We start from the raw sequence: 14,428 nt of genomic DNA on the forward strand, positions 1-14,428 counted from the left end.
GTTGTAGTTACCTACCTGTTACTATCTGTCATAATTAAACTAGTGTTCCTCTAATATTATGATGCTTTTAACATCTAAAAATAATAATGCTTTCTCCTACATTAGTCAGGGAAATTGGTGCCACCTTCTGCAATGAATAAGCACTGAAGTTTCAATGGATTAATACAATGGAGGTGTATTTCTGAATACATTACAGTTTGAAGTGGATAGAGTATCTTTCCTCTGTGATTTGCTTTGCTTTCTTCTTGTAGTTCCACCATCTTGGAGTAATTTATTTCCAGCTGGGTGGATAAGTGACAGAATGTGGACAAGGCACACCAGCCGCAAACAGCCTGAAAGTGGCACGAATAACTTCCCCTGACATTCCACAGGCTAAAACTCAGTCACATGGTCTCACAGAACTAAAGAGAAGCTGAGAAAAGTAGTCATCTGCTGAACTCAGAAAGAGGAAATGGGGTTCTGGACATAGCAAGTTGCTGGTACAAATTTTTATTTTGGTCACTCACGCATTTTTTTTCTTCTCCTCCATGTAAATACATTCACCACATCCTTAAAGTGGGCACCCTGGAGTCACATCCAGTCACTGGACCCGGACCAAAGTCTGCAAGGGTTCTGTATTAATCTCTATAAGGTCCACTTATAAGGTCTCTGTGAGGTCCACATGTCACTTAAACACCTCCCTCCCCTACCATTAAGTCACAGCGTACAGTGGTGAAGTAGGGTCACAATATCCACTGTGGAGAAGGTAGAATGTGAGCCCTATAAACAGTTACTAGTCTATGGCATTCCAGAAGTCCTATGGGTCAGGCTCTGTGAAGCTCCCCTGCCCTGGCAGGGAAAGGACAGCCTTGAGTGGATGCTGACTGCACCTCTGAGGAGGTTCCTCCTTGCTCATTATTCCCTGTGGCATCACCTGAAGTGAGTATTGAGGGCCATGCTCTCATTGGACCAATATAGTCTTTGAAACCAGCCTCCTGGCCATCGAAAGGGTTGTTTAAGTCCTGAACAATCAAAGACTTTTAAGTCCAGTGTCAAAAATTTAGGAGGCTTCTGATCTGTTTGCTTCAATGTCCCAGTAAAAACATGTACAGTTCGTTTCTAGACATGTTCCACCAATTGTCTGTACCCCTTTTCCTCTTTACCTCTGTGCCTTGCCCTTTCAACTGAAGAGTACCTGTCTTAGGTTCTTTGTAAAACTAAGTGTGAGCGATCTCACTTGTTATGTGCTTGTGTTAGCCTGGCTCCTCTGTAGAGCAGAGATAAGGATGGGATTAAATACATGAGGGTTTTACTTAGAAAGTGTCTGAGAAAGGACAGGGTGCTGGAGGAGGTGGGGAGAGCTGTTGCACTGCAGTGCAAGTGTGACCTTGAGTGAAGGAGACGGGAACTGTTAGGTTGGTTGGAGGTGTTCTAGGCAGACATGAAATCCAAGGAACTTTTGTCAAAGCCTCAGGGAAGTTGCCCATCAGAGGAGACTGGTGTCTCCTGGGAATGAGCCTGCCACGCTCAGTCAAAGGCTGGTAGCTGCCTCTGTGAAGCATGGCCTTGGGCAAACATAAGAGCACAGGAGCTAGAGTGCTTGGTCAATTATGCTGCCCGTAGTTGGATATCTGGAGCACATTCTCATGGTAGCCACAGTGCTCTGTACCCAGGTCACTTTATTCCCCTTACAAGTTTAGTAGGGCTCTGTCATGCAGAACTTTTAAAAATCCTATCTCTGGCAATTTGGGCCTTAGGAGGAGATGGTTTTCCCAATCTTGCGAAGTCCCAGATTTCTGTATTCTCTATGTTTCATTTCATTTATACTTGCAAAGCACTCAATTCTTCCTTGAACTAATTTCTTTCTCTAAACACCTTGCCGAACACAACCACTAACAACTAACACACACTACCAATGTTCTATTTTCCAGTTTCTTCCCTTAGGGTGAGAAGGTCAGAGGGCATGATGGTCTGCCTTTTTTAGTGTCTGACAATTTTACCAAATGTTTTGCTCCTGCATAACATGGATCTCTAGCCATTCAGCCTATTAAACATCACTCAACACCCAACTGCTAAGGCAGTGACCCACAGTTTATGTCTTTGTTTCAGTGGTACCTCACTTTTGAGATAGATTTTCATTTTAGTCATGGTTATCAACAGAAATCTGTTGCAACAGGAAAACTGAAAAATGTCAGTGGCTTAATTCAACATAGGTATAGTTCCTGCTCATGTTACAGGTGGATATGGGTCAGGGAAACTCAGGGGCCTAGCTACTTCATCTTGCAACTCCACCATCTCCGATTCCTTATTTTCAGCCAGTGGACAGGACGGGTGGGAGGGAGGGAGGTGGGAAGAGAGAGGACAGGAGGGAGGAGAAGGCTCACTGGCTCCTAATTGCCTTGGTCCAAGTGTGACACGAGTCACTTCCTTCAGAGAGTGCTGCATTCTCTGCTGAAGATGTCAGGGGTGCTCGGCCTCAGACATCAGTTCCACACTTGGACATCTGCTTCAGCAGGCCTAGAGGGAGTTCTATTGCTGCCTAGAGGGAGTGGGAGGGAGAGAGGGCTGTGGACCTGCACTCAGGCCAAAATCTCTCTGGGATCCTCTTTGTTGATGACAGAGTACTGCAGAGTGGTTATGTATGATTGGCCAATTAGAACTCAGACCTGTTTCTTCATCCTCTCTTGTTCCTCCTTATGTTGTGAAGCAGCGAATGACAAGCATATCCAGTGGCTCCTGGGGGCAGATGGCGAGGTCTGGGTCTGGATCATGGGAGAAGGCCCTGGCGACAAGCCCTATGAAGAAATCTCTGAGGAACTGATTGCAGAGAGGGCACGGCTGCAGGCACAGAGGGAGGCCGAGGAGCTCTGGTGAGAGGTGCCAATGGGTGTTGGGTGGGGCCTGAACTCAGGGTCTTGGGGTGGGTTCCAGATAAAGACAATAGGTTGTGGATAGGAGAGAGGAGGTACTGGGAAGCTGGCTGCCTGTTTTGAGCTCTGCTAAGATTAGGTGACCAAACCATCAAAGTTTCATGTCAGATAGACTTTGTAGACTCAAATCTTGGATCCATCAATTAGAAGTGAGCTAACTGGGGCCTTGGTTTAACAACACTTGGGTGCCAACATTTACCCCCCTCCCCTGATTTTTAGTGACAGAGTTTTAACTGTAAAATCATTAATAACAATCCAACACCTGCCACCTAACATAACCACAGTGAGCATTTTGGCAATACAGATGCTCCTTGATTTATGGTGGAGTTATGTTCTGATATACCCATTGTAAATTGAAAATATCATAAGTTGAAAATGCATTCACTACATCTAATCTACTGAACATCACAGCCTAGCCTAGTTTACCTTAAATGTGCTCAGAACACTTAAGTAAAAAATGAGTATATAGTGTTCTTATTACATTAGCACACAAGATCATCTAGCACAGTAACTACACTGTAGAGTACTGGTTGTTTACCCTTGTGGTGTGGGAGCTGTGACTCTCTGTCACTATCCAGCAACAGGAGAGACTATAGCATATCAGTAGCCTGGGAAAAGAACAAAATTCAAAATTCAAGGTACAATTTCCACTGCATGTGTACTCCTTTTACCCCATTGAAAAGCCAAAAAATCATAAGTCAAACTACCATAAGTTGGGGACTGTCTGTACATGCTTTGTAAACTGCTTTATTTACACAATGATAAATTGATTAATATAGATTCACAACATTATTTAAGATTATTGCCCTGACTGGTGTAGCTCAGTGGGTTGGGCATCACCCCACAAACTGAAAGGTCACAGGTTTGATTCACAGTCAGGGAACATACCTTGGTTGTGGGCCAAGTCCCTGGATGGGGGCATGTGAGAGGTAGCTGGTCAATGTTTCTATCACACATTGATGTTTTTCTCCCTCTCTTTCTCTATCCCTTCCTCTTTCTCTAAAATATAAAGGAAATCTTTTAAAAAATTACTATATAATATTCTCATTACATGGGAAACCCAACGTATTGGTCCTGTTGGTGGACATTTAGGTCATTTGCCATTCTTTGTACTATAAAAATCTTCTGATGAACATCTTTTACTTATGCCTTGTGAACTTGACTGGGAGATGGGATTTTCAAGTCTTTTTTTCCTTGGCTTCCAGAACAGTTCTGCTGATTTACACCCCTATACGTGAGAGTGCTTATTTTTCCCCATTTTTGCCAACATTGAGTTTTGTTGACTTTAGACTTTTGTCATTTTAACAGAGTAAGCAATACTGTCCAAGGTGAAGGGGTTAAGAAGTACAAATTGGTTGTTACAGAATAGTCATGAGGATGTTAAGTACAGCATAAGGAACATAGTCAATAATATTTTAATAACTACATATGGTGTCAGATGGGTGTGAGATTTATCGGGATGATCACTTAGTAAGTTATGTAATGTCTAATCACTGGGGTGTACACCTGAAACTAATACCAAAAAAAGAAGTACTGCCCATAGTTTTTATGTGAACTTCTGTGGTTATGTAGCCCTTCAGTTTTCCACATGAGCTTATACCTAATGGTGTTCTCTTGAAAGGAGACAGAAGGAGGCAGAGATCACCAAGAAGTTCCGGGATGCTCTGGCCAATGAGAAAGCCCGGATCCTGGCAGAGAGGTGGAAAGTGGAGATGGAGGACCGCAAGGCTGCCAAAGTCCTGGAGGAGCGCATTCGTGAGGAATTCAAGGTGAACCAGTGCATGGGGCATCTGTGTGTGGCTACCTGCTCTAGCTCTCAGGCCAGTGGTTTGGCCATTGGTCATTACTGAGTGCTTTATAAGAACAGAAATCTGGCAAGTCTGATTGGGAAAGAACTTGACTTATTATTTGGGTCAATACACTTCTCATTGTACAGTTGAGAAAACTGAGGGTCCGACCTGGAAGAGACTTGCTAAGACCAGGTGTAGTTAGAGACAGAGCCAGGATCAGAACTCAGGCTTTCTGCCTCCCAAACCAAGATTCCTGAAAAGAGACCTGGAAAAAACAATGTTTGTAGTCAGGTCAACCTGGGATGCAGTTCTAACTCTACTGCTTACTGCTGTGTGACCTTGGGAAGCTTGCTGAACTCCTTTGAGCCTTTACTTCTCTTGTTTATAATATTAGGGTAATGACAACACCCAATTTGAGGTTTTTGGGAGATACAAGGAAATGAAAAATGCACACTTTTCTGACCCTGGATAGGGAGATGTTGGTAATCTTGCATGGCTGTTCATTCTGGGAGAGTTTGGAACTGGTGAATGAGATTTATAGAAGCTTAGGTAGCCTTAAAAAATTTATTTCTGCTCCTTTTTGAGATTTTTTTTTGTTACAGTAATAATGCATTTTTTGGGGGGGGGATAGAGAACTCAGAAATGCATGTAAGCAAAAAGAAGAAAATAATAGTCATTCTGAATCCCAACAATTATATCATTTTGTGAAGTGTAGAGCAGTGATTTTCAACTTCTGTGCCACAAAAATTTTTAAAATGTGCAATACCTGACTATTTTGCCAGGGGCATTTACCTCTTTTCCCTTAGATTGTCAAATAAAAAAGTGACAATAGCCAACACAACAATAGATGTCCATTGCAAATGAATCAAAATTATGGTTATTTTTTGTCCAATTGGCAAAAAATACTCTATATTTTTTGGTGTGCCACAGAATTTCAATGATTAGTTTATGTGTCCATGAGATGAAAAAGTGTGGATTAATGGCATTTGCCCATTAAATTTTTTTTAAAACCCACTTTTCCTTATAATGATTATGTAGTGAGGACATTGGCCCCTTAAGGTCATTTATATTGCAAATATTTTCCTTAATGTTGTTTTTTTCTTAATTTTTATTATAGAGCTCTTAAAGTACAGAAGATTAAAATTTTTACTAGCTAATTTTATCAATCTTTTTCTTTATTATTTGTTTTATGCCTATAAAGAGCTGTGCCACCACAAGATTATAAAATACTAATATACATTGTTTTCTATATCTTTCATAATTTTGTTTCTTCTCACTTAATTTTCTTTTACTTTGGAATGTTGTTTGATATAGAGCTCTAACTTTCTTTTCTTCACGTGTTAGCTAGTTGTCTCAGCATCATATATTATGCCATTTACCCTCTCACCTCTTTTTTTAAGTATATTTTATTGATTATGCTATTACAGTTATCCCATTTTTTTCACCTCTTTGTCCCCCTCTGCCCTGTACTCTAGCATTCCCTGCCTACCTTAGTTCATGTAAATGGGTCATATATATATGTTCTTTGGCTTCTCCATTTCCTATACTATTCTTAATCTCCCCCGTCTATTTTGTACCTTCCAATTATGTTGCTTATTCCCTGCACCTTTTCACCCACTCTCTTCCCTCCCCGCCCCCACTGTTAGCCCTCCATGTGATCTCCATTTCTGTGATTCTGTTCCTGTTCTAGTTGTTTGCTTAGTTTGTTTTTGTTTTTGTGTAAGTTCAGTTCTTGATAGTTGTGAGTTTGTTGTCATTTTACTGTTCGTAGTTTTGATCTTCTTTTTCTTAAATAAGTCGCTTTAACATTTCATAAAATAAGAGCTTAGTGATGATGAACTCCTTTAGCTTTACCTTTTCTGGGAAGCACTTTCTCTGCCTTTCCATTCTAAATGATAGCTTTGCTGGATAGAGTAACCTGAGATATAGGTCTTTGCTTTTCATGATTTTGAATACTTCTTTCTAGGCCCTTCTTGCTTGCAAGGTTTCTTTTGAGAAATCAGCTGATAGACTTATGGGAACTCCTGTGTAGGTGACTCTCTCCTTTTCTCTTGCTGCTTTTAAGATTTTCTCTTTATCTTTAATCTTAGGTAATTTAATTTTGATGTGTCTTCATGTGTTCCTCTTTGGGTTCAACTTCTTTGGGATTCTCTGAGCATCCTGAACTTGTACATCTGTTTCCTTTGCCAGATTGGGGAAGTTTTTCATTATTTTTTCAAGTAAGTTTTCAATTTCTTGCACTTCCTCTTTTCCTTCCGTCATCCCTGACTCAGATATTGGAATGTTTAAACTTGTCCCAGAAGTTCCTAATCCTCTCCTCATTTTTTTGAAATCTTGTTTCTTCATTCTTTTCCAGTTGAATGTGTATTTCTTCCTTCTGTTCCAAATCATTGATTTGAGTCCTGGTTTTCTTCCCTTTACTGTTGGTTCCCTGTATAATTTTCCTTATTTCACTTTGTATAGTCTTCACTTCTTCCTGTATTTTGTGTCTGTATGCAATCATTTCTGTGAGCATCCTGATTATCTGTGTTTTGAACTCTGTGTCTGATAGGTTGGCTATCTCCTCATTGCTTAGTTCTTTTTTTCTGGAGTTTCGATCTGTTCTTTCATTGGGCCCTATTTCTTCTTCTCCACACACCTGCTACATTGTAAGTGGTGGAGCCTTAGGTATTCACCAGTGTGGGGCAAAGCACTTCACTGAGTTGTGGCACTATATGTCGGGAAGGGGTCAGAAAGAGAACAAAGCTGCTTGCTTGGCTCTCACCCTGTTTTCAGTTACTTACCCTGCTACCCATAAGCGAATTGCGCCCTTCTGGTGCTGATTTCCAGGTGCGTGGGCTTGTGTATGTTCTAGAACCTTGTGGGCCCCTCCAACAGACTCTCCTGTGAGACTGACAGATTCTCTTGCTGCAGCAACTCGCACAGATTTTTACAGGCAGAGGCTTTGAAGGTTTCTTTTCCTTCACTGGAACCCTGGGTTTCATGGTCTGTCTTATTCCCCAGTTGTTCCTCCTGGTTTATCTACATGTGAATGTTGGACCACCTGGTCTGCCAGCTGCTGCCTTGCCACACGTCCTTTCTGCCCCGGCTGCCTGTCTCTGTCCCTCCTACCAGTCTGGATGAATATTTTCTCCTGTAATTCCTTGGTTTCAGATTTCCATATGGTTCGATTTTCTGGCAATTCTAGTTGATGTTTGTTTTTAAATTGGTTTGTTATCCTTCTTTTGGTTGTGCAAGGAAGCAAAGCGTATCTACCTATGCTTCCATCTTGGCTGGAAACCCCAACCTACCCTCACTCCTCTCACTGTACTTGCTGCCTTGATTTTTACTTCTTATTTCTGTATCTCTTTGTGGATTTTTGTTCTTTGCTTATTCCTCAGCCAGATTTACTTTTTTAATTATTGCAGTTTTAAAATAAACCTAAACATTTGTTGTGGTGAGTTATTTTTCATTTCCAAAATGACCTTGGCTGATCTTACCCATTTTTTTCTACTAGAGACACATTTGAAATATTTTGTCACTATTCTCCTCCCCCACTTCCAACAAAAAACACACCATAATTTTAATTGGAATTGCATCTACCTTATAGCTGTATTTGTAGAGTATGGACATTTTCACAATATTAAGTTTCTGAATTTTTTCATTCAGAAATGTAGTATGTTCTTCCTGTCAGTCAAATCTTATTTGTCTTTGATAAAGTGTTTTTTTTTTATTAATACCTGTAAATGCATTGGCCACCCCATCCCAGACATTCACAGTGTGTTTATGTGCTTCTGTTTTTTGGACTTTGGTAAAATTTATTGTTATTAATTAAGTACTCCTCAATTATTTTTTAGTTAAACCTTAGGCTTAATATTTTTTGTTGCTGTCATGAATGAGGTTGTTCTCATTACCTTAAAACCTATTGTAATTGCTAGTTATATATTTATATTGTTATTGATCTAGTTATTTAATTTTCCCTTGAGTTATATTTTAGGAAATTCTCTTGAGTCATTAAGTGAAATAATATTTACTTTCAAAACATTTTATTAAAAAATTTGCTAACTTGTAGAAAGATTGAAAGAAAAATAAAATGAATAATCATATATTATCCATTTAAATGCACCAATTATTAATATTTTGCCACATTTGCATTCTCTCCTCTCTCTGTGCATTCACACAAAGTTTGTACTGGAGAACAACATAGGTTTGAACTGCATGAGTCCTCTTATATGTTCATTATTTCAATAAATACTGTAAATATATTTTATCTTCCTTAAGATTTCCTTGATATCATTATCTTTTCTATAGCTTACTTTATTATAAGAATATAGTATATAAAACATATATCATAAAAATATGTTAATTGACTATTTATGTTAAGACTTCCAGTCAATAGTAGGCTATTAATAGCTAAGTTTTTGGAGAGTCAAAATTTATACAAGGATTTTCATCTGTGCAGATCTTGGCACACCCCAAACCCCATGTTGTCTGAGTCAACTGTACATGTGTATATATATGTGTATAAATATATATACACACACATGCATATATACACTTTTTCATTGCCATTGTTTTACTGAACAATTAGAAAGGAAATTGCAGATATACAGTCTAACTCAAGGCTTAGCAATCTATTTTATTTTATTTTTTATTTATTGGTTTTTGAGAGAGAAAGAGAGAGAGAGGTCAATTTGTTGTTCCACTTATTTCTGCATTCATTGGTTGCTTCTTGTATGTGCCTTGACTGTAGGATCGAACCCTCAACCTTGGAATATTGAGATGACATTCTAACTAACTGAGCTATCCAGCCAGGGTAGCAATGTATTTTCTATAAAGAGCCAGATGGTAAACGTTTTAGGCTTTTAAGCCATATTGTCTCTGTCACAACTACTGAATCAGGCTACTGAGGCACAAAAGCAGCCATATACACCATATAAAAAGATGACATGGTTGTTCTAATAAGACTTTACTTTAAATAATAGATTGAATCCAGATTTGGCCTGGGAGCCTTAGTTTGCTTACTCCTGATCAAACTCTAATTCCTTCAGCGGCATCTCCCATGTATAAACACATTCCCTGCACAACCACAAATATCATAATCACACCTGTTGAAATGAACAATAATTCTGTATTGTTGGATTTTACATATGATTACTTATGTCTGCTGGGAAAGAAAACCGATTCTTCTTATATATCTCTACCAGTGAGAATCACCTGTTCCAGCCTCTGGCCTCCCTCTTCCCCAGAGAAGGGCTGAGCCTCGGATGCTGAGAGGGTAGCTCAGTGGTGTAGGGTTAGTTCACAAGTAGATTATGGAAGGATTGAGTACTTAGCAGGGTTTTTGGTGATTGACAGTCTCCTTTGGAACCTCAGTGTTGAGGGATGATAAACTCTGGGCTGTTCTGTTCAGGGTTCACGGGGGGTTGAGTAAAATCAGCCCCTTAGTTTCACTGTGGGACCCAAAGGTAGGCTTTTGGTGTTATTTTCAAAGAAAGTTATGGTCATTCTTGCGTTTGTTTTTGTTTTAAAACTTAATTTGCTAAATGTGAATTCTGAAACTGTAATACACATAGTAATCCTGCCTCAGTATGCCTGTGATTTGAGGAGCCTCAGAATTGCAAGTAGTGTCTGCAAGGCTTTGGAGAAGCTGACCAGATCAGTGTGTGTCAGGAACATTAGATTATGAACTCAGGTTATGTGGTGTAAGTTTATGCACTGGGATATTTTCTGTCAGCGTTGTCTGTAAATGAACTTCCCTTGTTGTAGTGATGAGCTGTTTATCACAGGAAATGGTTAAGCACAGGCTGAAACAGTATCTGAAAAGGTGGCTGTGATGGATTAAATATGGCTGGTGGTAAATTCTTTGCCAGTCCTCCTTTGGGAAGGGGTCCCTTTCCCCTTCTCTGCCTATGGCTAGTTTTGATTTGTAGAATGCACTTTGATCTGTAGAAATGACTCTGTAAATTTTAAGGGCAGGCTCTAACAGATTTGCAGCTTCTCCTTTTTTGTCCCTTTGGCAATGTTCACTTTTGGGAGCTGCCTGTGAGAAGCCCTTCTGCATTAGATTACATGCTGTAAAGAAACTCTAGTTAGCCAGAGAGAAAGAGACTACTGGACGTGTGAGTGAAACATTCTCGGGTCTTCTAGTGAATAATCTAAAACAAGTGATTGACCTCAGCAGACCATATGGAACAGAAGGGTCAACTAGCCAAGCCCTGTTCGAATTATTAACTTACAGAATCACAAGCAAGGAAAATGGTTGTTATTCTAAAGTCCTCAATTTTCTGGTAGTTTGTTACTCAGCAGCAGATACCTTAGACAGCTTTGCAAAAGAAATTCATGCATCAGCTTAGAGATTGGCTTAGATCATTTTTATTGTGTCTTTCAATGCCAAGATTCTAACAGAACATGAGTCTTGTAGGCAACAGTGCACCAACAATATTCATTTTATTTAATTTTCTTTTTTTCTGAGAACGTAAGTGCAGGTTGTTTGGGATGGTGGTGGTAGCAATCAACTTCCTACTCTTAAAAGGCTTCCAGGGTGCCAGGGGGAAGAAGAAGAACTCTGTGAGCAAAATGGAAAGCAGAGGAGCTCCTCCGGGATTCCGGGCACAGCAAAGGCAGGAAATGAAGAGGATATGTGGAATTATGAATGTTCTGCTGCGGGGAGTGAAGAAAGCACATGATGGCTGGAGGCAGACATAAACCTCAAAAGATGGGCTATGGAACCCTTGTATGCTACATTAAGAAGTGGACTGTTCTCTATGGACAAAGCAGTCGTCAGGATCTCGATACAAAGCGCATGGCCAGATCCAGTTTTATGAGGCCAACTGGTGGTGATGATGTGATTCAAGTGATACAAATTTGGGGGAAAGGACAGACTAGTTAGGAGATTTCTGTAATGGTCAAGGTGGGAAATGATGAGTCTGTGACTATGGAGGGAGATAGAAGGGGATGGATGTAGAGAAATGATGGTGGTAAAACCAACAAGACTTGGCAGCAGTTAGATATTGGGATAAGGGAAAGCAAAGAACAAAAGTGTCTGAGTCCAAGGCTGTAGGATGCATACACAACACCCTTCTCCTGCCATGGGGAGCTGGGAAGGAGATGCAGACTCAGAGGAAAGAGAATGTACTTGACTGCATGTGCTGAGGGAGATGGTGGGAGATAGAGGATAAGAGAGAATCTGGATGAGAAGCTGGTGGTAGTGGGAGGTTGGCTGGACAGCCTGTAGCGGGGATGTAGGCAAGTTCTGCAAATTCTCCTCCTCACAGGAAAAATAATAGTGAAAAGTTCTTTTGGAAAGTTGGAGTGGGGGATCCCTGAATCTTGCATAGGGAATAGAAAGGATGAAGATACAGACAGCTGGAGACCTGTTTTTAAAAACCCTTCTATTGTGGCTGTTGCTATTTACATGCATATAACAGTGTTGCTTTAGAAAAAAGGGATCATGAATCTAGGTGAAATTTACATTTTATTTTCCTGCTTTCTTGACTCATGAGACTGCTTTTTGGATGCTTCCTCCTCTGCTTAAGACCACAAGAACATTGACAGCAAGGACCCTGCTTCTCCCTCTGCCTCAGGTTGGTCCTGTGACCTTCTTCCCCACCTACCAGGCTCCTTTCCACCTCTCCTACTTTCCTTGATGAGCAGCAGACACAGTTGATATAGTTAGGTTGTCCTTTAATTTTTCTACATTTTCTTTTCAAAGACATTCTCTTTTTCCTTTTTTTTTCTCCTTTAAGGTTGGAGTTCATTTTGGCCACTTAATGACATCCTCTACAGCTATGGAAACTATCTCTGTCCTATTCCTAATAATATCACAACTGATAGGAAAACTTTCCATTTTTTAAATTTTTTCTTGAAAATTGTAGATTTTACTTGAGTTTCTCTTGGACAAGACTGGCATCAACAAGAAAACATGATGTGGTTTACCCTTTCCCCATCACAGATCATCACAAACCCTATCTTATCTTTACCTGTTCATTAATTCATTCACTCCTTTGGTCAGAATTTATGGAGCACCTACTATCTGCTAGGTCCTGTACTGGGAACTGGCATTGGAGGGACAAATGACACAGGCCTGGCCCTGCCCTTTTGGAGTGCATCACCTGAAAAAACACAGTGGTATTATTGTGTTTTTTTTAACACAGAAAAACCACTGTGTCTTCCAGGAAAAGCATCTGTCTCGGTGATACTTTCCATTGGGGTGAGGTGGACCGGGCCTCTGTGGGCTTCTGTGGTGTGCGGTTACCGATGGGTTATCAGGAGAAGGGGGATTGAATAAGCTGGACAGTTCAGACGACCTTTCTTTGCCAGAAAAAGGCAATCGATTCCTAAGGTAGAAGGGGGAGTGTCTGCCTATCTGCCTTTTGGCTGCATTGGCTTTTGACTGCTAAACATAAGAAAGATGGGCTTTCCTCAGTGATCACAGTGGGCCAAAGTATTCTGATTGTAGCAGCAAAAATGAGAGTTTTCAGCAATTTTAACCTGTGAGGGTTGAGCACTTTAGCAAGGCCATGGAGAGTAAGAGGAAATGCTCTTTATTTGTAGCTGCACAACCTTCTCTTTTGTCATTCTCTTCCTTGTCAAGAGCTTGCTTTTCTCACAGAGGCCAGTCATTCTCCTGTGAGATGAGGCCGCTGCAGGTGCTGGCTCCTGCTCTCAGTTGAAGAGCAATGAGTGAACAGGGGCACTGCCGATTAATTTGTTTAGACTTTTATTTGGGGTGATTTCCCCTCAAGTTTATTGATATTTAATTGGCAAATAAAAATTGTATATATTTAATGTGTAGGTTAGGTTTTGATTTGTGTTTACATTGTAAAATGATGACCACAGTCAAGCTAATTAACATAACCATCACCCCACCTAGTTAGCTTTTTTTCCTGTGTGTGTGATAAGAACACTTACGATTTACTCTCTTAGAAAATTTCAAGTATACAATACAGAATTAATTAGAGTCACGATGCTGTACATTAGATCTCCAGAATGTATTCATCTGACATAACTGAAACTCTGTACCCTTTCATCATACCCAAACTGAGTGTCTGCTGACTGATGAATGGATAAAGAAAATGTGCTAAATGCAATGGGATGTTAGCCTTAAAAAGGAGGAAATTCTTCCATTTGCAATGACACAGATGAACTTGGAGGGCATTATACTAACTTTGACCTTATAGAAGCAGAGTGTGTAACAGTGGTTGCCAGGGTTTGGAGGATGGGACAAGGGGTGATGTCATTTAACTTGCTTTATGTTACCCACAGCTAATTGGGATAGGGACACTGCATTGTAGTTTGAGGTGAGTGATCAAATGCCACTTGTCTAGTATATACCAGCCATTACCCTTCTCTGGGGTATGGTGTTCTTGTTACAGGCTAAATTGTATGCTCTAAAATACATATATTGAATTCCCAACCCTAATTATCTCAGAATGTAAATGTATTTGAAGATAAGGTCTTTAAAGAGAGGTCATGAAATGAAGTCCCTAATTCATTATCACTGGTGTCCTTATAAGAAGCAGATATTTGGATACAGACAAGTATGAACACAGAGGAAAGACCATGTGAAAAAACAAGCCAAGAAGAGAGGCTTCGGAATGAAACCAACACTGCTGACACCTTGATCTTGGACTTCTGGAACTATGGGACAATAAATATCTGTTTTTTAAGCCTCTTGGTCTATGGTACTTTGTGTTGGCAGCTTTATCTGTCCACCCCTTATCTGTACAAGAGAGTGGGACCAGGGCA

General features: G+C 40.2%; 1 protein-coding gene across 1 annotated transcript in view; it reads left to right on the plus strand.

The window, feature by feature from the left end:
- Nucleotides 1-14,428, plus strand: part of SH2D4B (SH2 domain containing 4B) — a 101,043-nt gene that overhangs the window by 29,896 nt on the left and 56,719 nt on the right. Inside the window, exons 2-3 of the mRNA XM_054580449.1 lie at nt 2,687-2,849; nt 4,531-4,678. Coding sequence (XP_054436424.1) covers nt 2,687-2,849; nt 4,531-4,678 — 311 coding nt within the window. The remainder of the gene's footprint in view (nt 1-2,686; nt 2,850-4,530; nt 4,679-14,428) is intronic.

Source organism: Pteronotus mesoamericanus, unplaced genomic scaffold (genome assembly GCF_021234165.1).
Source record: "Pteronotus mesoamericanus isolate MK-2021 breed Mesoamerican mustached bat unplaced genomic scaffold, CSHL_Meso_final contig_59, whole genome shotgun sequence".
NCBI classification, from domain to species: Eukaryota; Metazoa; Chordata; class Mammalia; order Chiroptera; family Mormoopidae; genus Pteronotus; species Pteronotus mesoamericanus.